Genomic DNA, 27,217 nt, shown 5'->3' with positions numbered 1-27,217 from the left:
AAATCTTCTGTTGAAATCATTCATATATGATACTGTGAGGCTAAAAACCAAACACTGAGGACACAGTCTTTAAAGATTTGGCCTAGTTGGAAAAACAGATTGAATATCTGTTCTGTATAAGGATGAGGTACCTTGCTTTTGGGCTGTCACAGAAGGGCAATGTTTAAGCAACTGGTTTGGAGAAGCCCATTCTTCAGTATGATTTTGTTGAAAATTCTTGTGAGTGGATCTTCTATCACGCAGTCAGCTTTGATGATAATTTGTAGTGATTGCTCAAAACTAACACTTCCTTCTGCTGTCTATCAGAGAAGATTTCATAACATATAAGGATATGTTTGCATTTGTCTTCAGTGTCATTGAAACCAATTCCTAATATACTATATGTTTAGTAATTATGTTTAATATGCAACGATGTGAACAGATTAGTGACCCCTTTCTTGGATTAAAACAGCATCATGGAAGCAAAAATATAAGTATAGATTTATTAGAGAAGTTATCTAAAATACAATAATATTTTCCTCTTTAAATTAGAGCATATATTATTTCAATGAAAAGATATTTTCTATTATTTCTATGGTAATAACAACTTTAAAAGATAATACTTAATTTAGGACATTTTTATTTTAAAAAATCCAACACTACCATTAAGACAATCAAGGTTGTTGATAACATGGGTAAAAACGTAAAACTGTCAAAAATATTTACATGTCGGTTTCTTAAAATCTAAGTAGTCTAATTCTCAATACTCATTTTGCTTTCCTTTCTCAAAATACTTTTTTTCCTAAATCATCTCTAGATTCTGTATTCCTGTGCTTTTCACAAAGCTTCAAGTTATCATTAGTTATGTGTACTACCACACCTGTGGATGAGGTTTCTTAAAATGGCTTATTTTACTATGACCATATCCTCTCCCAAGTAGACAACATACTGTTCGCTATACCAAAGTGTCAGTTGCAGTAATAGCCACCAAAATGCACACAGCCACCCACCCCCACCATGCCTGCCCCAACCCCACACCATAAGAACCCTTTCCTATTTGGCCAAGAGCCTTTCACATTTCATTAGCTGGCATTTTAGATACAGAGCAAAAGAAAGAATAGATCTGGGAGACAAGATGTTGCCAGGGCACACATGGCAAAGGTTTGATTTGTGCTTAGCAAAAGGCGCTCCTCACAAGCACAGCAATTTCTAACACACGCAGCACTGAGGTTACTGGAATGAAGCTCTGACTTCTCTGCTCTTCAAAGGTTGACATGGGCGCCAGTTGTCCACCATATGGCACACGGGCTCATTCTCAGCACTGAAGCAAAGGCCACGAAGTTTGCACATCTGTGGAAAAAAGCACAAACATCCTCAAATGCATGCTCTTGTTTCAGCAGGGCTATTTGAACCTTCGGCCTGAGCCAGAGGTCCAACTCAAAGTCTCACCAGCACTTATGGTCTAGAGATGGCATCACCACTCATGTGTCTCTGCACTTGATCCACACCATTTCCTGCCCCTGACGCAGGCTCTCCTGCCCACAAAATATCCTAGCAAGAACCAAGAAACCACAGAAAACAAAGACCTAGGCACACATTTTCTGAATTCTGTGGACAAAGAGCTGTTTGTCCTTGATCCAGATCTGAATTGAAACCCTTTTAGAATCCTTTGCAAGTTGTACTGTTTTGCCTCTTTTGAAAGTTGGGGTTTTTTAATCCCATTGAAATAAAACAAAACGAAACCCCAAACAACAACAAACAACAACAGAACAAGAAAACACCCAACTTATCCTTGGGTCAAATTAAAGCAGCCAAATTAATTCAAATTCATCTTGATTTTCAAATACTGTAAGAGGAAAAAACTGCTCCACATCAATAAAAGGATACTGTAAGGTTTTAGTGCTTGTTTCTAAATTAAAAATCGGTGTTTGAACAGTCTGATGTAATAAAGGCACCTTGATGTCTAAGAGGGCACCTCCAAAACTAAAGAAAAAGACTGTGCCAGAATACTAACCCCCCCCAAATGTGATCTCACATAGACAGCTGGAACTGCTGACAGAAGTATGTAGGCAGGATACAGGATTTTGTACAAGTCAGGCTGCAGGACAGGCTTTCCCTCATTCAAGGAGGAAGGCCCCAGCAGTGTCCAGCCCAGGAGAGGACTTTACCTTCAGGACCGACTGGAAAAAAGTTCAGAACTCAACCTCTGCTAGGAACTTCTGTGTCACTACAGCAAATGATAACAGGCTCACTACACCTTGCTGTAATATCCAGCTTTTATCTATCTTAGGAAAACCAGTTCAACTCAAACCCAGTGTCAATACTCTGCTTTATGATTTCTCATTTTGATCAGCTTTGGAATGAAAAGGCAAGCCGCCACACACACTGTTTTGATCTCAAATCCATCTTTGAAATGCCAATGGTAATATGGAGGGGTGTGTGTGGGAGAAACAAGTGGTGTCTTAACACTTGAAGGCGGTTAAGGTAGGTGTAGTAGGAAAAACAACTCTATTTTGATGAATATGCCCCTGCCCTATAATGAAACCATATTTGCAAACCTTGGATTATCAATAACAATACCAGTAGTTTACAACAAGTAAACAGTGTCAACTTTAATGCTCCCCTGCAGTTTATTAATAGTAATAATTGCTATAATTATTATTTCCAATAGTTCTTCCATGTCATCTATTCTATCTTTTACTATGTTAAGTCCCACAACAGCTCAGTTGCACTTTTTTCACATCAGCTGAATAAACCCCCTAGAATTATGTGAATTGTCAGCTTGTCTGCCATTGATAAAGGGGATTTAAGTGTTTGAAGGGTGAACTAAAGCCCTTCAGGCTCTAGATTCTATTTATATCTCCCAAGCACACATATGCAAACCCAAGGATGGAATCTTGCCTCTATGTAATTTCATTAATGGATGGTGCAGAAAACTAAGGCCAGCAGAGATTTAATTGGCATGAACTCCTTCCTAGTAGGAAGACTGTATCCTCCTCAAGCTGCTCAACAGAAGAAAGGATTTTTTTTCAGGCAGCAGAATTCTGGAATCCGCAAGTTTTATCTCTTGCAAACAACGCAGTTTTGTTAGGATTGTCACAATTCTGCGTGGGATTTCCCAGTCTGTTCTGTGCTGAATAGAACTTGTAAAATGAGCTCTATGTCCTGGAAATGCTGGAAGATCAACAAACCAGCTACAGATCTATGGTGTGAGATTGCAGATCCATAACACATGCTCTTCAGATGCTTGGTGATCCCGGTATTTTCAGGGCAGGTATACCCAGAGAGGTGATCTGTGTATGTGCAGCAAACCTGCTGACGCTCACAATACATGCTAGACTAACTCTGCATGGGCAAATGGTCCTTTCATGAATGCTACAAATATCCCAGATTTTGCCATGTGGCAGCTCTAATCATGTATCTGGAAAGCCCAATTACATTTTTAACTCCCCCAGTCCCCACTATTTTCCATGGACTGTGTCCAAATGGAGGACAGTCTTATATTTTACAGCAAACTACTTCCGCACATAGAAGGAGTCCTATCAGAAGACGATAACCACTTCAAGTATATTTTTTTGACATGTGATGGTAGGTAATACCCTGCAGAGCTCTGCAGTAACATAAACTGCCATTCCATTTCAAAGATCACCAGGAGGGCTGAACCAAAGCAATAAATACAACTCCAGTATACATATACTGGCACCATCCACTGGAAACATACCTGCTCGGGGCTGACAGTGATGGGCTCCTTCAGAACGTGCCAGACCACACATTCGAGCAGTGGGGGAGTGGTCAGTGAGCCAGGGTATGTCCAATAATCTCTACATGCAGGAAGCAGTCCAGTGGGGTCAAAGTTTGTGAAGGAAGCTTGCTTCCCCTACAATAAAGAAAGCAGGTGGGCTAATGTCAGGGGAGAGACCACATACACACGTTGGGCTTGCAGTAGTAAAGTCTCCTGTGGGGAGCAACATGTTTGGAGAAAGGCAGAAATGGAGTTTGGCATGCAGTGCTGAGTGCCTCTTAGCAGAATATTTGAGATTAATGTACTGTAGATATTATATCCTATATAATAATGTACCAATATAATATTATAATACTTTCAAGACATTATTTCTCATTTCAGATCTTGTTACTTGCTCCAGGAGATACGATTTGACCTGGCTGAAGGAACAATGAGATTTCAGATGCCAACCAAGTACACTGATGGCACTGGAAATAGAGAACCTGGGAGACCTGTTGGAGAGTCCATTGCAGTAAATGGAGTAAATTTACCTCAAAGGGAGCCTGATCACAAAGATGACAGCATAGTTTCATACTTTACTTTTCCTGTCCACATTTCTCATTGGCACAGGCCTTCACCACTATAAAAGTACCTTATTACTGAGTAAGTACTTTCAGTTTCTCACTACTCAGCTCACTAAGATCACACACTCACTTCACATAGTATTTAAAATACAGAAAGGCTTCCCCCCCACCCCCCAAGAGTTGTATATGCTGATCAAACTTCTTATCTGGACTCCCTCTATAAATAGCCAAGAAAAACATGCCCTCTTGGAGGAAGGAAATTTATCCAACAGATGCAGAGATGAGGGGAACTGCCTTTTGCATCTGCCACCACTGACTAGAAAGGGCACCTAGAAGAATAGTTTATATTAGGAAGATGAATCCTACCCTATAGGTTGAAATGCAGTTAAAAGACAGAAAAATGTAATCACAGAGATGCAAAAACTGTCACTGTTTCTAGTATTCCCTGTCCTCTACCACAACTTCATTTGAATCTCTTTTGCATTTAAGATTACAGGAGCATCAGTGCCGATGGAGGAAGGTTTGTTTTACTTCTGTACATGCAGCAGACTGGGAAGAAGTGAAAAAACCACTTTGTGAAGACGACAACAGCACAGTTATGACTGGTGTCAGTCAACACAGACCGCTAACGTTACCTTGGTTTGAATGGAGTTCAGCGCATCCACAACTTTCTGTATTTCAGGCCTGGCATTTCCTACCTGTAATACAAACCATATGAAAAGAAAATAACCATGCACTCTCACGATACCTTTAGTTTTCTGTTACAGTTCTCAAGGAAACATTTTATAGTACATTTTCCCAGCACCGTTCCATTACATAACACGAGTATTACAGCAAAAGTGACTAGAACTGTCTCTAAAATCATGCCAGTTGACAGTCAGCACAAACAGGTCAGCCAAGGACACTGGACAGAATATTTTCTTTTACAGCACATGGATTTATTTTTGGACTTGAGCTGTTCTTTTTTGATAGAAGTCACCCTCCTATATAAGACACAGTGAAGCCAGGACAGAGTGCACACTGCTGGGGCAGAGTCACCTTCTTCAACTAGCTGTGAAGACAATTCAACTAAGACAAAATGCTCTGGACATTTAACAATGACAGGAAAAGGAAAATAGGTGTTATTTAGGTTGGTCCTAAATTCATACATAACTTTGTCAGTTATGCACATCACCTTTCACTGATAAGCGTTATGGCAGTGTCACTGTCATGATGAAGGCAAGTATGCTGCTATGGGGCTGCCACAGTGATTGATGGCAGTCATACTCCATGGCTAGTGTACAATTTTTATATGTAGAGAAAGCCAAAAATCTGGAGCACCATCTAGTTTGCTCTGGGTTTGTGCCTTATAACACAATGCTGCCTTATTCTGTATTTTAGGCACTTGGGTCTCCCTGCAGCACAATGAACACACTGGACTCATCCAAATAATACAAAAGAAAAGGTTTAACTAACCTTCATGAAGATGCCTACCACAGCCAGACCATCAGGATGCTTCACAGCTTCAGCAAATTTACCATATTTTACGTTCCAGTGAACAATATGGAGCTAGGAACAAGAAAACAAGAAGTGCTATGAAGATGATATTCTATCCACAATATTTTACAAATGAGGATGCAGGGAAGTAATTTATTAAACATTAAGAGTAGATGGTATTTTACCGCTGAGATTTAAAAACTTCTGTGTACAGTTAAGAATTTGTTGAATCATTCATCTACTTTCAAGTTTCATTTATGCGTTTTATTTTGCTTCTCACTCTTATTCCCAGATGAGTTTTAAATGAAAACTGTGGCTGTATCTTTCTGCTTTTAGACTGGTGAAACTCCTGTTATCTTCAGCATGAGTTTTTCCTGCATGCAGCCTGCAAGACTTTGATATAGTATTTTAATGCTATATATCCTGGAGTTCTTACCAACACCAAAAACTGTGGCTGTCCAGTGTCAGGGAAAAGCAGCATTAACTACAGATCTGACCTGGAATCTACAGAGTTTGTTTTAAAAACAGTCCTGTCCTTTTCTGGAAAGCCTTTGAAAAGACTATGAAATTAATCTTGAGGTCGCACTAGCCAGGATGTTGCTTTATTTATGATTTCTGAGTTATTTCTAATTTAAGTTCATCTGGCTGTTTCCCCATATCTGCAAGTCGAGCAAGTAATTATGGTACTGTGAACTGACATAAGGCAACAGCAAGTTTCTTGGGTAAGTCAAAAGCTACTTTATGTCATAAAAAAAACCAGCAGAGCCAGTGAATTTGTGGGAAAATTTCTTTTATCCATCAATGCAAATCACAGGTTTGGTTCCGTCAATGTGCATTTATGAAAGGGTTAAAAAAAGGCTGTCACAGCATCCAGAGGTAGATTTCTAAATGGGGGACAAGGAAAGGTGGGATGCAAGACACTAAAGTCACTCCATTTCTGTTGTGACACTGTAATACAGTCTTAAGTGGTCCAGTGGACATCTGTAATCTCAAGGATATTATGCAAAGTGCCTGCACAGCCCCACTTTGCTACCTGCCCTCTCCACAGCTCCCCTTGCTCTTTGCTACCAAAAGATGAAAGGGTCTGCCCCAAAATTATTCTGTTGTTTATATAAATGTCTCTGATGTTAGAAACTGAAGCTAGGAAAGGGTGTTGTGTGTGTATAGAGGTACTGCAATTCTAGTTCCTCATAATTTTCAAGAGTCACTGAGAAAGCAGGGGAAAACCAGGGATAGTTAACATGAGTTTTTCTGCTTCTGTAGTCTCTTTGATATGAAGTAGCTGAAAAAAAAATTACAGTAGTCATCCAACTCTAATCTCTGTTCTTGCAAGGAGTAGGTCCTGGGGTGGCATTGTACCAATATTTTCTATGGTAACCCCGACAATCTCTTGCTCTGTGAAGATTTGTAGAGAAGCTGCTACCATGGTGGAATACTAAAAAAAAAAAAAACAAAACTCATTATACACAAAAGACTGGAGAAGGTAAAGCATGTCCTACCTCTGCATCATACTTCACACCATCAACAGTGTGCTCAGACCCTTGGCCCTCACAGGATCCCCAGTGAATGTGAAACTGTGCCAGCCTGTAGACTCCATCCAGAGCTCCTCCTTGCAGCACTGCAAAGCAAAGAGCCTCCATTAGCATCTCCCATAGCCTTTTCACTTCAAACTGGAACATCCATCTCAAGTCTTCCAAGTGAACTACAGTTCATTGATCTGCATGCTGCCATGCTACTCCAGAGCGTCCTCAATGGTTCATTGCGGCTATAGGCCAAAATCAGTAATAAACATACAAAACCATAAGTGACTCTACAGTGAGCATCTCATCGGCAATTTAACAGGCATGCTAATGTTACAGGTGACAAGGGGAGAGCCAAGGATGTAACTGTTCTGTCACCAAATAAATAAAAAAAGGCCAAGAACAGCCTTAGTAAGAGGTCCATATACAGTTACTCTATGAAAGTACACTTGAAGACCAATTCATCTTTCACTTATTAATGTACTCTGTCTCTTCCTTTTAGACACTTCATCCATTTAGGCCTTAATCCTGCAAATCCTGTGGTAGATTGGATTGAGTAAAATGCTTTTGGTTCCAAATGAAACCTAAACACCTGTTAGCCATGGGTTGCAGCAAGGTAAAGCACTAGGCACAGTGCAAGGCATTGTAGAGATGTGAATTTAAATCTCTTGTCCCTCCCAACCCCTACTCCTTAAGAATGACTTTAAAAATATGGTGGCAAGAATGGCAATGCCTGCAGAGGCAGATTTTTAAAAAAATATGGGTTGGAAATGAGGTGTTTACTTATGCTCTCCACCATCTGACATTATTCCTGCTATGGGACTGCTGTAAGTGGAGTGCTCAGCCACATTTTCAATTGAGCAAGTTCCCCTGAGCTCCCTTACTCTGCTTGCTAGTTTTAACCTTGTACTTAAATTGTGACCAAACACCATTACGATATGCAGGATCAAGCCCTGTTACAGCAAAATGCTCAAGGAACAGACAATGTCTCCTCCAGTGTAGCATAAAGCACAGAACAATAACAAATAGTTCTATTAAATAGAGCTATTTATCTCAGTTATTAGAGCAAGCTTTCACACTGGTTTGTGGTTTGTTTCTGGTTTTGTTCCCCCCCCCAAGCATCTCAAATTTGCAATTAAATCTTTAAGATGTTAATATTTAAGAATAAAAATATTTGAAAATGTAATTTGAAGATCAATGTAGTTGATCTTAGAGATCAATTTCTCTCCATATATACATAACTATATATAATAAAGTGACAGAAGAGTGTTGAGTCAGGTGTTACATGTAAGTGTGCTCTGTGTATGTGCCACAAACAAAATGGTTCTGTGGAGTAAAGATGCTTTCCTCTGTCTGCAATTAGTCTAGACACTATCACAATATGTCCATGTGTGAAAATATACATCAAATGCAGATAGGAGAAGGTCACTGTCTGTTCAGGTTTGAATAATTCTGATTATATGCAAGCATGGACAATAAGAGCCATGGATAGTTGGTAATGGAGTGAGAAGGATTTGACTAAAAAACTGGAATACGTGAAAATTAAATAAGATATATATAAACCACATTAGTTTCCACCGGTGTGCCTTACACATGCAAAATTTGGGTTCAGTGGACAAATTTAGTATTTGCCTAGGGCTTCTTCTTCGGTAAATATTTAGAAGTCTCCCAACATGTATTTCTCTTTGAAAAATGTGAATGTATGTTTCGCTGCAGTCTGTAATTTCTGATACCGCAGCCAACACTGAACAGCCAACAGAGCAAGACCTGCCCTACCTACTGCCAGGCTACATGATACAAAGAAGAATGGCTAGTTAAAGTAATTAAATAGGAACATATCTTATTCTACTTTTATGTTTCTGCACGTGCTAGTTACCACAAAGCATAACTATTTCAAGCACAGGGCTACAAATCAAAATATTTTTTTTTCAGAACAGTGACTGTGAACGTGCATTAGTTGCTTTTGAAAATTAAGTAATTGGTTGCTATGCCTTTACAGGTGCAAGATCATTTAGTCCACACAATATCATGTTTCATTTAAAAATGATGCCATGGAGTTGCAATGTTTCAGTTTCAGTTCCTTTGGCTAATGGACTTGCTGCTCGTTGCAGGTACAAATGGACTGAGGTTCCACCATTCCTCCACCTCAGAAAGCACTAGCGCAGCACAGGTTAATCTGCCATTATTAATCCATGGAAAGCATGCTGAAAAGCAGAACCATGCAGTCTTCTTAAATCCATTTGCAGTGTTATTTCTCTACACAGTTCGCTACGGTCTCATAAAACTCAAAAGATGCAAAAAAATCTCTTCACAGTTTTTGCTTACTTTTCTCATTCTGTGGTTCTCAAATCCAGCACTAGCTTATTTTGACTCACAGCAGAACATTCAAAAAAAGTAATAATTAGATTAGTGTAAATGAACACAAAGTCAGCAGGCTTAATTACAGAACAGCTCTTCTTGTTCTAGCCTACATTAAGCAGTTATTTTTTTAATACTTCTCAGCCTCAAACTTAAAAGGCAAAGTAGAAATGTTAGATCTGAATTTTCTTCCAGCAGAAGCTTTTTAAACCATGAATAAATGCTACCAGCTTTTGCAAAGTAAAAGTTCATCGAAAATGAGAGCAACATTCACACTGGGAACTTCCCTGCCCCATGTGACATGAGCATCGATTCAGGCCACGTTGACGACAGAAGTCCAACTTTTCCTTCCCCTTTTTTTTGAGGCATGGGGAAATTCTGATCCATATCTGAGCATCTCATCATTAGCTCCCTTCCTTTTAGGAATTAGTATTTGTGTATGTCATCCTGGAAACCCATACATAGCTGTGCTCCCTTTTGTTATGTAGCACCGCTTCAATGCGAGGTGAAGACAGCACCAGCCAACCTGGAAAACACATTCTTTTCTTACAGGTTCATCCCACTCAACACAATCTACGTCAGTGATCTGTTCTCCATAGATGTGTACAGGACAAGAGCCGACAGCTTGAAAAAGCAACATTTTTTTTTTTTATTTGGCAGTTATTTGAAATCTTACAGTGAGACAAATTTGGAGCTACTTTGCTTAGATTACAAAGTGGTAACTGTTTTCAACCTTCTACCCTTTACTGGAAAAGTTATACTAGTAACATCCAGTAATTATATTGCACTGTTATTAAGTGATCTCATAACATTTTCTAACTTAGGTGAACATAAGTATTAGCAGTGCTAATTTGGAAATTCAAATAACCATATGAACTATTCCATTTATGTCTGTGGGATTTCTTAGCTAAAAAAAGGTGAGCTTGATTTGCCTCCATTACACAATCTTTGGATATTTGGAAATACCCCAAAATCAAAAGGCATTTTGCTGCACCTGGGACACCTGTTTACCGAGGCCACACAACTTTACTGTTCTATGTAAAGTCAAGTCACTGAGTAGTTACCTTTCCTGTGTAGAACAGCACAGCTCCATAAAAAAAACACTGCGGACCTCTTTTCAGGAAGTGGCAGCCTCCACATCTGTGATTTTTTGCAGGAATACTGTGGAATTACTGTTATTTAGTTACCTCCTATGGGATGTTCTCTCTATACAGAGCAGGAGACTAATAAATCTGATCAAGGCAATAAACCTGTCAAAGAAATAATCAAAACAGCTGAACTACAAGATTGTTTCATGAGTTAGAATTAATTCCTTCCTGTCATACAAATTAGTGCAGTAAGAAAAATACTACTCTAAAGTTTGTTACTCCGAGAAAACGCAGAATTGAGAGAGTGTTCTTCAAATGGAAATCACTGGCAGGAAAGCTCCTTCCAGTAGCTGAAATACTGGGTCTGCTACAGCACAGTGGATGTCCAGAGCTCCAAGCTTAGGAAATTTAGCTGTAATTGAGATTCCACCAAACAAAAATCTAGCAGCAGGACATCTCCAGCATCTGCCTTTGAGGACAGCCCTCTTGCACACACATTGCCTTGGCATAAAGAAAGCCCCGATTTTGTTATCAGCCTGCAGTAGATGTGCATGTGTGTATGACATTCTAGGTATGTGTGTATGTAAATACATGCACAGTACACACATTAATGTTAATATTTTGTAAGCCTTTGTGTATGCACAGACATCTCTATGATGGAAAACAGGCCTTGAAGACACAAAGTAGGTGAAACATTACTTGAGAAAAAAAATCTTGAGCACCATGCACTATTAATGGCACACAAAAAGGCTCTTACGAGGATGCTCAGGGATTAGCCTTATGTTCTTATACAAGGATGAGCTTTCCCCGTCTGATGGACAGAAGAGTTCAGTTAGGGTAAGCTGTCCCTTCTGTGAAATATGGAGTACAGAGCGTCACATTTTGTGAGATGTTTCCTTCTTTATGTTATCTCTTTCAGACATTCCTCCTAGGACGCTGTATCATGACGAGCAAGAGATCAAGACAGCATGCAAGCATCTGACTGTAGGGAATCATACTCGCAGAAAACATCTATAATGGGTTTCACCAAGAGAAAAACTACGTAATTAGTATCTCATTTTCAAGAGAAAAACTCTACTGACCTTGCTAGAGGGTTAGCCTGATAAGGCAACAAGGATGGTCCACAGAGATAGACCAGAATGAAACATCTGCCAAAATGCAGCAGGTCTACAGACGTGTGTATCAGCAGTGGGTCAGTGATTCTGATTCACCTCAGCTGAACTATTTCATCCAGACTGGGGAGCAGCCAGAGAGACTCTGACCTGCTTATGGATACAAAGTCATTTAGGTTCTTAACTTTCCTCCTGCTCCCTGGGACCAGCAGAGTTTATTTCTCATGTAGTCTCTTAAATGAAGATTCTTTGGCAGTCATAAGGTGCTGTACCGAGCCTCTGATCAGCCTTCAATCCTCATGTTTCACACCCTATGAACTGACAATGACTTTGTAAGAACTGAGTAGGAAGCATTAAAATTCTTAGAAGTAATTGATTTAAATTCTGATGATAGCAGCTATAATACTAATATCAGTGACTGCTTACAGTACTGAAAATTGTGTATTGGACATGGTGAGCATACTACATTGAGATCTAATGAAGGATGAACAAACTTAAGGTGTCAGCATTGCCTCTAAGTACACAGCAGTCCCTTATGCCTATAAGTAAATGAACAAATATATTGGCTGGGACGATGGTGACATCTGGCACACAGCTTCATTACATCTTAAAAATAAACTTTTCCAAGTGGCCCTAGCTGATAACAGCTGACTAGTTTATCCTGGTTTTGCACTAAAAGCACCTCTAGAGAAGTAATTTGGAAGAAGGAAAGAAGTTGCCATGATTCTTACAGACACAATTCATGTCAAATTTCTGCCCAGCAGTTGCATGTTAAAAAAAAAAAAGTTCATGTAAGTGAAGAAGGGCACTTCTGGGCCTGAGACAATGCAGGACTGATCTCCACCCCTCTCATCTTCCTTTCCAGTTCCTCAAAACAGTAGAACTATTCTCAAGTCACCTGCTTGTGTAGGCTTTGCAGCTTCTGGTCATCGCCATTCACTAGAGAAATGACTTAATGATCACACACCCTCTGGGACCTCTGACTTTCTAATCAAGCAGTGCACAAAAGTACTTGTGACACACAGGCAGGTGTCCAAATACTGTAAGCAATCAGCCCCCTAATTTACGATGCAGAAGGGTCAGCACATTGCTTAGGCTACACTGTACTGTGGACCTTCAATCCATGACTGTATACTGATAACATCCAATACTATTCTAGCACAGCTAATGTTACATCTTCAGAGTTGGGAAGCCTAAAAATAGCCCAGTGGCAGTGACTTGGATTAAAAGTTGTGCCTTAAGGACAGCAGACTCGCATGTTTCTTCCTCAGTTTACCTGCTGAGGGGCAGAAGTGTAGGAAAAGAGCAACAGTGGCACAACTTTCAGAGTAACTCACTGCCAACCGAGCAGTGCTAATGCACTGGTTGTTGAATAACAAATGAAAAAAAAAAGCTGTTTGTTTACAGCGAGTCATAATTCAAGACAGATGAAGCCTCCTCATTAATATTGACAGTTATAGGAAGAATTGGGCAATGTATTTGATTACAACTACTGAAAACCTCCCAAGGGGTGCTAGTTCCAAGGTCAATATAGTATTTTGATTTCCCTAGGGCTCCTCACAATTTTAAAGTTCCACTACAACTGAATATCCACAAAAGTGTCAGATTTACATGGGACTCTGTCTTGGATTTCAATATTATCTCTATCTCAGCAGCAATGAAGGAAAAGGAAATAATTAAGGGACTTGTCCACCAGCAGAAATTGCCAGTACATTTAGTAATGTCTCCAGAGCCTTACACCACCGTTGCAATTCACTTCTGTCAGGTTCTACAGCTAAAATATGATATTTTAACATTCTTGTTATGGAATAAGTTAATTGATGATTGACTTCTTCCTTTCATAAGTGCATCACACACATGATACAGTGCCTACCGCTGTGAGAATTTCCCACTTGAATTTCAGGTTTTAGGTGAATTCTGGAAACTTCTGTGAAACACAGACAACACATTGTAGGTATGTTACAAAATCTTCTTTCGGGCTCTTGAACCTCTCTTGAGCAAAGTCACTTCCTGTGGTTTTACAGCTCTGAGGAGTCTCTACTTCATCTTTTAAACGGAGTGAAATACACTCCTTACACTTGCCCTTACAGCAGACTATAATATAAAGTGTTTAATATGATAAAGTAAGTACCCTTAAGACACTCCTTTGCTGTAAAGTTCCTAAAATAAGGTGCATTGTTATAATTCAAAGGTTATCAGCACCATTTCCTTCACTCATATGTGGAAGGTCAGGTCCCAGGATACAAAAGTGGATGAACCTGAATCTGTAGTTTTGTTCCTACTGTCACTTTTATCGTTATGAATTTTTGCTTTTATTTAAAGTTATAGAAGTTTTAAAGATGAATGCCTGCAAATACTTGAATTTCACCATTATTAACAGACAGTGGACATGAGAATTAAGAAAGCAACTCCAAGAATTGAAGAAGAGAAACTGATCAACAACTGGAAGAGGAAGTTCAGTTTGCTTTCTTCATACAAGTCTAAGAAAACATTCTGAAAGACTGCAAGGAAACAAGAAAGAAGGCATCTTTTTATCTAAGGGAAAATAATGGAATTTCAGCAAACAAAAAAAAGTCCATAAACATGGCAATGCCGATTTATGAATTTTCTTTCCATACACCATTTCCACCAACTCGCAACTGCGAAATATGAAGGGGATTCACTTTGGGAACTGACTGAGCCTTTAGAAGTGTATTCCAGAATGTAAAAGCTGTCACGTAGCCCAAGAAATTCAAAGGTTGTACTACAAAAACTGAAATAGAAGATTTGGGGGTAATTGCTCAGGAAGAGGGTTTTTTTAAACATGCTTAGTATCATCTAAGTGTGTCCAATAAAATTAGCTGGGAAGTAAAACAAAGTCAGGTTCTACAGCTATCACAAAGATTTTAACATAATTTCTCCATTAAAACATCATTGTAAGAAAAAATTAAATGGGTCGTAGGCATAATTACAACCTGATTTAACAGTTATGTCTATAAAGCTCCACCTATTAGAAAAGCGATCCTCTAAGAGCAGACAAGAAAGCATTTTCTTCTGTGAAGATATACAGGTCATATAAATTGCACATAGATCACTTTGTTTTAAAATGTTAAACTTTTATTTTACATCCTTACTATGCTAAAGAATATAGATGGGATATAATTTTAAGAAATCCTATTTTTTCTTTTAGTTTTTTAGTTTTTCACTCATATGGGCAGAAGCTTTATACGACATATTCTTGTGTGTACACACATAACAAATATATATTATTTGGGAGGAAAAAATCTCTCACATAATTTTTAGTATTCTAATACCTTCTTGTTGTTACTTGTGATTAATAGTACTCACATTACATATTTTCTGAATCAATGAAATAAATAACAACTACTTTCAAAGACTTTTATCCAAACATGTATTTTAGCTTTCTTACTTATTTTTACTATACTTTTACTGCCTGTATCTTTTTTATTGCAAGAACTCATTTTGCATACCCTAATGAGCAGGAGTCAAACAGACAATACCTAGAACTGCTTGTTCAATTTACTTCACTGCCATTAGTTAGGCTGAAGGTACTTAATGAATGGATCTACTTCTTGGTTTTTGAATAATCTTCAAGACATGAGTAATTGCACACAATGATCTTATTACTTCATTTCGCGCCTACTACCACAGATACCATTACTGCATATGGGACAGCTCATCGGAGCACGCACTATAGCCTGTGGGAAGTATTTACAGGATTTCGTTCCATTGTCTTCTGTAAAACACACCAGCACATCACATTATTTCACATAGTTTCTCCTTGTGACTGTTGCATGACGTCTAACCGAGAATTTGGTATACACATTATAATTAGTCTCAAATTCAGAAACAGGAGTGAATCAAGCACAGCCAAGTCAGACAGCTCTATTTTGTGTAAGGAAAGTAGGTTACCCAGTTAACTGCATACAAATGAAGCCATTAACTGTGCTGCCAGGTAGATTCTATGCACTGTAATTTTCAACAGGAATTGTGATGCTGAAGGATCCACCCTTATCTGGCCTCAGAGATCTGTTTAATGCCTTTTTTCCCCCTAAAGAATAATCAGTTTCTTATTCACCAATACAGCTACTGAGAATATTTCTACTTGCATCTCCTATCCTCCCACTCTGAAAGCTGTGTCACTGCATATCTGTCAGAGGATCCCTGTCACAGATGTTCTGGTTCTGCACCGACTTCTCATAAAAAGCATTCTTCCTACAGACACTTCTTTAGATCATTATATGCTCCTGCATTTTTTCTGCCCAAATACAACCTAATTTTCACAATCTTTCCAAACTTATGCATGCACAAAGTGAACACATAACAGTCTAACAAAACTATGAGGACCTGAACCTGTTTCCTCAGGGCTCAGTGAGAGCAGGCTCACATGTATTCCGTGAAAACATAATCCCTTTTTCTGTACTCTGAATCATTTACTTTATGACACTGTTAAAATGAACATGCATCCAGCTCCTTCAGCTCCTCAGCGCTTCAGAAAAATAAACACTAAGAATATTAATGTGGATGCTCTGTGTAAATTATACATGGACCTATGTGTATTTATATGACTGTGAACCCTTACAGCTGACCAGTTAATATTGTTCAGTATAAAGACTGTAATTAAAATACAAAGTCAAATTTTTAGTGCAAAGCTGAATGTCTATTATACTCTTATATTACATTACCTGCAAATCCCCCACTTTTTTAGTGGGCATGGACCATTTGCTTTCAGCACCATTCCCCAAATGACATTGCCAACGAAATGCTTAGGAAAAATAGGGCACTTACTCAAGCAAGTTAAATCAGGCAGTGTCTAGAGAAGGCAGTGACTTACAATGGGATTGTTTTTGCTGTCTAAATTAAAAATAGAGGCACATTCATTGTAACAGGGTGATGATTTCTGCAAATTCAGCCAGCTGAAAAACTACAATTAAAGACTAAACTACAAAACCCTTCTTGCAACTGCAGCTTGGATTCTGTCCGTCCATCCACGCAGCCACTCCTTTCGGTAAGGTTTACTGGAAGGTTTGCAGGATTCAGCACCTAATTTCCCCATACAGTGCAATGAACAGTAAGACGCTGTGGAACAACTGCCTGCTAGCAAACTTTGTAGGAATGTGTCAGATATATTCTCTTTATCCAGAACGCCCAGCATCAAGAAATGTCAGGGATAATGCTTATTTAAATTACAGAAGAGCAAAGGTATTTTCTAATCATTCCTCTGTTTCTGTGCTAACCTGGGAGCATATTGGCTTCAGAAATATGAAATAATATTTTGATAACCAACAAAACTATTTCCAAACTATTTCTACTTCAAGTTTTTAACTGTAATCCTTTGTTATTTTAAGGCCAACTTCTTCCTATGATGTATTTTGCCTCTTCTTTTAACCATTTAGTTGGTGGCTTATGATGAGCTATGCCTAAAATTGTTCTTGTCAAATAATCTTTTTTTTCTCCACAGCTGAGCTCTTATCCAAATACTTCTGATTTAAACAAATATAAAGCAATTCACTTCTCTGGAGTTTAGAGCAGGGCAGCTCAAAAATGCCCACATAAGCCTAATTTTATTCTAACAGGAGCTCAGTACCCTTCTAGTCTAAAGGAGCCGTGTGGGATGCTGAATCCTGACCTTACTGAAGCCAAAACACGTCGGTATTTTTTGTCTTTTAGAAAACCCTGGGGCCTCTACAGACATTTTAGCAGCAGCATTAGCAGCAGTTTCTCCCATCTCCAGCCCTGCACACGAAGATGAGGTCTCACCTGACTTGTCAGAAGAATCATCAAACTCCACGTTGAAGGAGTGCCCGTTGTTGACTATGTTTTTAGCCGTGCTGGCATCATAACTGAAGCTGAGAGGCTTCAGAGAGGAGTCGTACTTGGCGGACTTGCTGCTAATGGCGATAGGGGACTGGCGCTCTCCATTGGCGATGGGGAAGTGCTCGTGCCAGTGAGCGGGTCCTGCAAGACAGCGCAAAGCAGCTCAGCGGGAAAACACACGAAGCTCGGGGGATATAAATGATAACTCTCACTCTAGAAACCGGGATGTTTTAACACTAGTATCAGCCTTTAATAATGTACCGCCGTGCGGGCTGCCGGTGCTGGCAACAGAGAGGAGGGAAAACCCCACCTGGGGACAAGGCAGGATCCCGGCAGTCCCTGAGAGGGAGGTGGAAGCTGGGGTTTTACCGGGGAGTCCTTTTAGGGGCCACCCTGTCCTGCTGGAGCAGCGCCCCGTCCTCCCCTCTTCCCTGCGCCGTTACCGAAGTAAAGGAATTGCAGCAGGAAAGCAGAAGATGCTCCAGGCAAACCGCGCGGCGCGCCGGGCTCGCTGCTCAGGCGCAGGTGGCGGCTCAAGGTTAAAAGGGGGAAAATTTAAAAAAAAAAAAAAGAGAGAGAGAGAAAAAACTGCCACCGAGCTCATTCCCGCTCCGGGCACGGGCTGGGTGCGACGCGCAGCGGGCACGTCCCGGGCGCTGCTCCCGGGGACCCGCCGGCAGGTGTCCCGCACGGCGCCGTGCTCTGCCGCACCGCACCGTGCCCTGCTCCGCCGTGCCGTGCCCCGCCGTGCCGTGCCGGCCGGAGCCCCGCACCCGCCGGGCACTCACCGTCGTGGCTGCCGTATCCCCAGTGGTGGGACATGGTGCGCGGCCCAGCTGTGCCCGCGGATGCCGTCGCAGCGCCGTGGCCCCGCCGGCCTCTCAGGGGCTTTTATAGGCTCCCGCCAACTCCATGCCCTTCTCCGCGGCCGGAGGAAGGGGTGGGGAGCGCGGGTGGGGAGCGCGGGTGGGGGCGGAGGGAGACTCCGCTGGGGGCGGGGAGAGCGGGCTCGTATCATCCGCGATGGGCCGCGGAGCTGCGGCGGGCCCGGCCGGCAGCGCCCCCGGCAGCCGGGGGAGGGGGGGGCGGCCGCAGGCGACGCAGGGGGGGCAGGGGCAGCCGCGGCCCGGGCTCGGGCCCTGGCCCTGCCCGCCCTCTCCTCCGTCCCTCCCTCCCTCCTCGCCCCCTGCCCCGCATTGCGCACCTGCGGAGCGCCGCGGAGCGCCGCGACCTTGGGGAGGTGCCGCTGGCGGGCGGGCGGCCGGGCGGCGGGTGCGCGCGTCCGTGCGCGGGTGCGAGAGTGCTTGGGACGCGCGCGTGAGTGTCCGTGTCCGTGTCCGTGTCCGTGTGTACGTGCGTGTCCGTCCGTCCGTGCGCGTGCGGGGGAGCGGCGCGGCGGTCCCCTGCTGCTCCCTGCCGGGGGCGGAGGGAAGGGCCCGGCGGGGCGGCGGTCGGTCACCTGCCCCGCCGCCCGGGCCGCTTCGGGGCGCCGGGTGTTGGAAGGGGTCCCGCGGGGCCCGGAGGCGGAGACCAGCGCGCTGAGGCGAGGCGAGCCGCGGTCACGCTTCGGAAGAACGAGGACGTTATTGCTGATTACTCGGGAGGGTGTTCTTTCCAAGCGCTTTCGGAGAAGCCCCCAGGCAGAGCGGTGCTCGTAGGCTACCTCTCAGCATTTAGGAAATACACGCTTACTGTGAGAGCGGCTAAACTACCCCTCCCGCGGATGGACTTGCGTGAATAAAATGGAGCAATACGTATTTTAGATGTTTTTATATTGCTCAACACACCGGTGTTTTCTCGCGGGGATTTCGGAGGGATCCGACCTCGGCAACCCGTTTACAACCGACTGAATTCAGTCGTGTGCGGGGTCTCCTCGTCCCCGCGCCGCGGCGGGGCTGCCTGTCCGCGCCAGGCGACTCGCACACGAGTGGGTTTGCAGTGACCCTTTCCGAATGCTTTCCAGTGTCCTCTTCCTCTGAGCGATTTTTGGTACGGGAATGCCACTGTAACTGTAATACTAGTTTATCCCATTTTCTTATTAAGATGGTCTGTTCAAATACGTTTTTAATTTCACTCTGTTGTGATTCCACCGCAGAGGTCCAAGTTCTGTTGTCGGTGAGGTCATTGTAAATCTAGAATAACACCACCAGAATGACTCCATCATTTACATTCAGCATTGTAAAATGTGTGTCATTTGGTTTTATTTGTTAAGAGAGGGGGGGAAAGTCCATTCATACAGTGTGGTTACTGTTGCTAATAGCAAAAGGAACCAGCTGGGAAATTGCTTATAAAAATTAAAGGCATTTCTCAGACCTCTCTGAGTATAAGCAGAAAATATGTAAAGCTTGTTACTGATTAACACAGTGTGTGTCCCCTCACATTTGCATGCCTCCACTCAAGATGATTTAGCGAACACAAAACGGAAATGTGAAGGCAAAACTGTATACACAGAAGATATTTAGAAGCGGCCATGGTGTATGTGAACAGCAAATGGGAATTCACATGTTAGATATTTACTAGGAATTCCTTGTTTGCTCGTTATAGATCCTTTCCGGCAATCACTTTTAAATCTGCTGATTGTGCTGTCTGAGTGTATTGACAGTCTCTCATAAACACACACATACACAAATCCATATAGGTAAGAATTCTCAAAGAATAAAGCAGAAAACATCCTTTTATATTGTAGGAAGGAATAAAATTTCTGTACATTTCAGAAGGCTTCCTTCCATTTAATCTTGCTACAAAAAAAAAAAATCAGCCTGATTCTTTTGCACTCTCATATGTTAAGTTTCCACTGACGTCAACGGGAGTACCACATAAAGGACAAGTACAGGATTAAGCACGACACAATGTTTGGCACAGTAGGCTTCCTCAAAGATCTACGTGGAGTTCTTACCGGGGAAATGAAATCAGTCAGCAGCACCACCGAGGGACTGGGATTTTAATTACATGACTCTTCATTTTATCACATTGTTTCTATCAGCAGGTATGTTGTACCTACTAGGCACACACAGACATACCTCCACAAATAGAAGGTCAATTGTTCTTAAAAATCAAACACCCATTTTCTTTGATCATTCAGCAGTTAGTATTTGCAGGCTTGAGCCGAAGCCAAGAAGCTGCTATTGAGAGCCTGGCATTGACTTGGGCTTGTAAATTCCAGCTTCCTTAGTTTATGCCTCCTGCCTGCATCAGACTTCTCTACTCTGAGACTATGGTTTCTTGGCAGAACACAGCGCATCAAAGAAAGACATAAGCTAGCCTTGAGAAGAAGCTGGATACTGGAAAGAGTATCCAGATAACACTGCACACTGGTGAAGCCGCTTAGCAGTGACAAAAAGCAAGGCATGTTGGCAACGGCAAAAGGACATAATACACATCAGCACGGTACCTTCACTAGCTCAAGCGTCTCACATAAATCCACGCTGTGCTCCATAAACCTGCCCCTCTCTGCCACAGTTCTGCTGAAACTGGTGGAATGACGCATACCAGTAAGGCCTACGTGCACGTACAGAATGTGTAGGAGCAGTTCCTAAAGCAAATGTTCGCAAATCCTGTGGCAACAGAAGCATTATAAATACATTTCAAGCAATACAAATACAGGGAACGGATTAGATAATTGATGTAGCCATTTGATTACTCATGGCTCTGACATTAACATTTTGGGTAGAAAAGATGCCAGGGTAATCTTGTCCCCCGTTTCTGTCATTACTGGTACCACATATTGTGCGGGGTTTTAATAAACTAATAAAACCAGGTACCTTCATCTCTATTTCTTGGAGTTAAATCATAGCTGAATATGGTAAACAAATGTGTGATTCTAGATTTAATGGTACTCTTGAACCACATTTGTAAATACGAATAGAAGCAGCATCAATAGTTTCAATAAGTGCAAACCGTTTACTCACTCAACTATATCCACACTATTTATGGCGCTTATTCCTGGGCAAAGGACGGCGCAAAGCCTACACGTCACTTAGGCCCCATTTGATTCCTGCTTTGAAAGCTTATGTGTCGTGGCACACTTGTTGACTCTGCACAGGAAGGAAAACATCCTGTTTGTGTATGACTTACAAAGTTTTCCTGAAATATATTTTTATGATCATTATTATTATTTGTGAGGCATTGCAAATGTCAGTAGAGAGGGAAGAATGGCACAGATCCTTCCAAATCAAAGGGTTTTTCTCCTTAGTCAATTGCCAACTACTTTGAGTATTCTGGCTGAGGGAGTAGTGACATATCAAACATGCATCGACCTGCATGACAGTTTCAGCAGAAGTGCACACAATGATCATGTTGTAAATCAATCTTTTAATATTAATGGTAGCTTTTCAATTCTGAAAACCTGTTTGCGGTCATTTTTTGACATCCTCGTCTCTGTTCAGCACTGAGCAAGATCCAGAAGAACCCTGCATCGTCCTGCTTCATTTCAGCTATTCTGTGAAAGTTACATGCAATTATGAGAGCAAAAATAGTATTTGGCCCTTCACTGAGGTCAGGTTGGAGCCCTTCCTTGTATTACAAAAATAATCCTTTACTACTAATTTCTAACAAGGGAATTATACAAGTGTCAACAATGCAAGCCTCATGACACATCGGTGCAGTAGAAAAAGCCTGCCTGCCTCTCCGCTGACTTCTGGCCATTGCTGACGCAGGCTGCACTGAAATACACATTTTGATACCCTTTGAAATATACAGTAATGAAGAAATCTGGTATGCAAAAATGAACAAGCCTGACTACACAAATAAGATCATTTTCCAGACTAAAGCTATCTGTCGCCATTCAGTGAGATTACATCCGCACGATAAAGCCCTATGCAGTGTAAATCTAATGTCAGCAAGGGCATTTTAGTCTCTGTTTTAGTTAAGTCCCGCAACTTTAGGGAAATAGTTGTGTACGTGCCTTCTCGTTCCAGGCTAATGTATTGGTTCAACAACTGTGTTCCATGATGTTTTGAACTGTCTCACAACCTGGCCTTTACTTGTCAGGTCTTTACAGCTCCAGATGCTACTTCCCTGTTTATGTGTTAGTGTGCCTTCCTCTTTACACACGAATATGTCAGCGGTCATCATCCTGTCTTCTCACCTATGTACCTTTTTGCAAATACACCCCATTAGCCTTGCAAACTACCTTCTTGTGGCTTCTGTGATTGGTGTTGCACCATGTGGTGACCTTGTAGCAGCTTACGCTGGAAGTCTGTTACCAGGATGTACCTTAACCAGTATTGCTAGGCAATGGCAGCAGAAGCTCACCAGAGTGACTCAGTAGAACACTGCACAAGCAAAGGATTTAAATATGGTTTATAATCTAATGAAAGCCACCAGCTGGTCACTAGGCAAGTCACTTCCTATTCCTCTGAGGACAAAATCTTGGCAAGAGATGCCAGCACTGTTTGGAAGATACAGGAGATAACCCACGTGGTTACTGCAGAGTTCCTGCCCACCAACATCAGCAAGTCAGAGATTTTGCCTATAAAAAACATTCCCAGCACCCCAAAGGTTCTCACTTCTGAGCTCCTCAGTGAGTTCACCTGGCCCGATGCAGAGCCCCCACCCCAAGGAGGCTATACAGAACGCTGCAATCAGTTAGCTTGTTAGGCAGAACAGATTCTGGAAATTCTGTCTTCATGTTATTCTCTATATCCAGTCTGCAGAGGTGATAATGTACTTGACGCAATGGTCAGTGGGTATTTTTGCACAGAGGAGAACTGCTATATATAAATTCCATGCCTTGCCTCAAGAGAGAAGGAGGCCTCTGACAGCAACTGATGCAATGTGGGAATCCCAGACTTGCAGAGCTTTTCTCTGGCCCTAGAGTAATCATCCACAAAGTGCAAGTGCCTCAGCTGTACTATCTCCTGCATCATATTCTGCATATGATTATCTTAGTCTTCTTTTCTCTCAGCTTTTTAGAGACTCCTGATGTTCCTAAACTGTATTCCTAAAATAATAGATAATGGCTGTCCTGCATGTGAGCAATATTAGATGCCTCCCAGTCCAAATAGCACAATGTGGCAACAGCTCAGAATTTATAGGGTGAGCTGGTCCTGCACAGTGCTGCGAGATGTCTGTTGTGTGGCCATTTCAGAGGAAAGCCTATTATACAGAAATAATGAACCATGTTGAGGTAACTAGTGGCTTTTTGTATGCACTTATGGCAAAACGTTATCTCCAAACTCTTAATTCAGTGTTTCCTACTTCAAAGTAAACCTGTTCATGTCACGAAAATCCTAAATTACATACATAACCCAGGGTCGGGAGAGTATCAGAACTTAATTGCAAGGGAGGATTTAGGTAGAAAGAGTATAAATACCAAAGCAAAATGTCATTAGATTATTACCTTTGTATAAAAGAACAAAGGTGTTTTTTAATTGACATCTGGACCAAAAAGTTACATCTTGTTAGAACATTTTTACTGTGCTGGTACTTTGACTAAGTGTTGGTCCAGATGAAAATGAATAGACCCTCCTCTAATAAAAAACTGTTTCAAGTAGCACATAAATGCTCATAGTTGGACTCACCAAATATTCCATGAGTTAGAAGGGAATTCTCAAAAAACAGAAAGTTCTCAAGGAAACACTGGTTTCCTTACAACAACAAAGGAAAAGGTGGGAAATGGTTTATGAAACTGAACTACAGAGAGAAACAGAAACAAAAAGAGAGGAGTATCTAAGAATAAATGCTAGGAGGCGGCTGTGGAAAAAGGATCTAACCTCACCTCTAAGTACAGACCTTTAATAGACAGGTATTTTGTGAGAAAGTTTAGTGTATGCCTTGGTATCAACTATAATCATACAAATGCTGATATACTGAGTAATTTTATGTATGTGAGTAATTCCATTGTCTTCTCTGAGTTTATTAATGCCATCTGCCCTGCTAAATGTAAATCAACGAAACCACCTGCACTTAAAAAAACCCACCACAACCGTATCCCTTTCACCTTCATTGCAGGTAAGAGTATAACAACCAGGAAGAGCTGAGATTTTAATTTCTGTCACATCTTCTTACCTGCATTTCAAATTTAAAAAAAAAAAACGCACTGTGAGGTATTCTATTTTTGTTATTAGAGACCATGGCACACTCTGCTTTTGTTTGCTGAACGTGTGAAGTGAAGACACTGAAAATGGTATCCAAGCAGGTTCCCCGGTAATGGGCATTCTAAGATTTACTTTATATGAGATCCTATACTAAGCTTTTAAGTTGAACACAGGAATGTTGCTTCTCAGGGTAAGACAGAGTGGCAACGTGCTCCTCTTTTACTCTTTGGAAGAACTTTCTACCCCAGTTAAAAACAGCGTCATGAAAATGCTTATGGATTGGGAAAACCAATATTGGGCATACGAAGGCACTGTGGCTGCTGTGTGTAGAGCAGTGACCAAGGAGAAGTTACGCAGGAGCTCTGTGAGGTGCCCACAGGATAGGAGTTAGGATGGAGCACCGTAGCTTTCAGAAATGGCTTGTGCTTGCACAGAGACAGGTGGTGGCTGAACACCAATGACTGCACCGTGCAAAACTACCAAGTGTCATGTCACGAGGTAATAAATACTCTATTGATTTTGTTAGTTTTTCTTGCTAAAGTTTCACATCCAAATGAGCAGGAAATTGCAGAGCAAAACCTGTTGATAACAACAGACCTTCACCTAGTTTTGTCCAAAAGCCATTCATGTGAACTGTGATTTTTGCCATTGATGGGTGTAAGCAAGAACGACAGCTACGAACCCTAGCCTTCCATCCACAGCCTGGTGCCGAGGACTCTAATTCTAATGAAAAATTGCAAATTGGACTGGGCAATCCTAGCAGCTGTGCAAATCTGTCACTGAATTGGATGTCATTTCAAAGTAATAAGGAAACGTGCCAAGGTTTGCAAATACTTCACAAATGAGTGAAATAGCCACATAATACATACTACTTTTTATTTCCTGGGAAAATAATTAAGCTTTGTTTTGACAAAATGTTTGTTGGTTTGTTTAAATTTCTGTCTAGGAGTAACTTACAGTAAGATACTGAGAAGTCTGTTTTGCTGTATAGTTCTATGTCAAGCTGCCACTAAATGGCAGCTTCTGCCTTCCCAAGAAATTCTCTGATATGCTGAGTTATCGGGCAAAGGACCTTCAGATTTTGTAGGGTTAAGTACAAGTCTGTATTGTAACAGGAACTAAACCTTAAGCTTGTGTCTCAGAACTAATCTTTCTGTCCCTACACTATTACTTGCTCACTCATTCTCTTCTTCCTGGGTAAAAAATTGACATTATTGTCCTACTTATGTCAGTATTAGATGCCTCAGTGATAAGGAAGCAACCTGCTGACTTCAGAAAGAATGCTTTGGAACTTTTCCTATTCTTATATTTATGTACTGATGTTTGGATTTTGAAGACTACACAAGCCAACAGGAAGTACACGCATACACAGGCTGGTTTTGTTTACGTTTCCTCTAATCCACTTCATCTTCCTTTCTCTCATTCCAGAAACGCATGAGACATGCACACACAGAGAGACATAACTTTTCAGCTTGTTGTATTATTCCAATGTTGGGCTTTTTTTTTTCTCTGTTTGAGGGAGCGGAGAGCTACACTGCATTTGGCAGTGATGGACAGTGACTTCACTGATGAAAACAGAAAATAAACTAACCTGCTCCATTTTTAGTTCCCTTTTTTTGGTAATATACTTCAGTATCCGGCAATAGAAAGTTTGGTATTGGAAAATCAACAATTCATACTGTTGATTTTAAAAAAATAAATTCTACCTACTGAAACTGAAAAAGGAAAACTCATTATGGGTACTATGTGTGGTTAAGGCTCTGTATTTACTCAGCCACGGTTTAAGCCTAAATTGGTGGTTTTAAATAGCTTAGTACAACCGCTGCTATCTGTCTCACAAAGATCAATTAATTCAGTTCAACTTTTTCACTGGCATGTGGAATCAAAGCAAACTGTAAGACCAGGCTTGTAGGTCTAGCTAAACTGTTTTCAGCAAGGACTGTGAAAAAGTAAATCAAAGGTGTTTTCACATCAGTTTTCTGAATGTTGACCCGTGGGGCTGCTGATGGCTTCCTCAGCCATTGAAACAACGTACCAGGATGACTATTTCAGGTATGATATCTCTCAAACAATTTAAGTTGGGAGTAATGCTTCATCTCCTACTCAGCTCAGCGCATGACCCCAGAATGTCCTCTGCAGACTGGGGGCCAGGGGTGTGTGTGAAAAGGAAAAGCAGTTTCAAGCTGGCTGAACCAGTTTTTAGACATTTCTCTTAACAGCTGTCAGGAAGTTACTGAAAAATTCAGTCCCTGTGACTGGATAATATCACTGGTTAAACTAACCACGTTTAAGGCTTTGTGTTGAAATATATATTGTCTGCACTCTGCTCTATTCCTTTCTATTAAAATCTACATGCTTATCCATCCCGGAGACCAGCGATGCAGGTTTCACAGTGATACCGCTTCTACTTGCTTATGATGAAAATGACTGTGCAGCTACACTGCAAACAGCCAGGCTAACTAAAGATATTAGTGTCGCCCTGCAACACTCCCTGCAAATGATTAAAACACACTAGTGACAGAGGT

General features: G+C 41.4%; 1 protein-coding gene across 1 annotated transcript; it reads right to left on the bottom strand.

Moving 5' to 3' along the window:
* Positions 1-468: 468 nt before the first annotated feature.
* LOC142053541 (carbonic anhydrase 2) lies at positions 469-18,708 on the bottom strand. The gene is made up of 7 exons (XM_075085333.1): positions 18,444-18,708; positions 17,599-17,796; positions 7,260-7,378; positions 5,740-5,832; positions 4,920-4,982; positions 3,701-3,856; positions 469-1,329 (listed from the first exon to the last, which is right to left on the bottom strand). The coding sequence occupies exons 1-7, from the start codon at positions 18,475-18,477 to the stop codon at positions 1,210-1,212; spliced, it is 783 nt and encodes a 260-aa protein (XP_074941434.1). The 5' UTR covers positions 18,478-18,708; the 3' UTR covers positions 469-1,209.
* Positions 18,709-27,217: the final 8,509 nt, after the last annotated feature.

Source organism: Phalacrocorax aristotelis, chromosome 2 (genome assembly GCF_949628215.1).
Source record: "Phalacrocorax aristotelis chromosome 2, bGulAri2.1, whole genome shotgun sequence".
Taxonomy (NCBI): domain Eukaryota; kingdom Metazoa; phylum Chordata; class Aves; order Suliformes; family Phalacrocoracidae; genus Phalacrocorax; species Phalacrocorax aristotelis.
The sequence above is the reverse complement of the archived record's forward strand: the minus strand, read 5'-3'. Positions and strand labels throughout refer to the sequence as shown.

What these genes read in the sequence shown, in the direction of transcription:
- LOC142053541 (XM_075085333.1), bottom strand. Translation starts at nt 18,477, where the DNA reads ATGTCCCACCACTGGGGATACGGCAGCCACGACG. An exon ending in GTGTGAAGTATGATGCAGAG is followed by an intron (nt 5,833 to 7,259) that starts GTAGGACATGCT and finishes TCTTGTTCCTAG; the next exon opens with CTCCATATTGTTCACTGGAA. An exon ending in TCACTGTCAGCCCCGAGCAG is followed by an intron (nt 1,330 to 3,700) that starts GTATGTTTCCAG and finishes TTTTTTCCACAG; the next exon opens with ATGTGCAAACTTCGTGGCCT.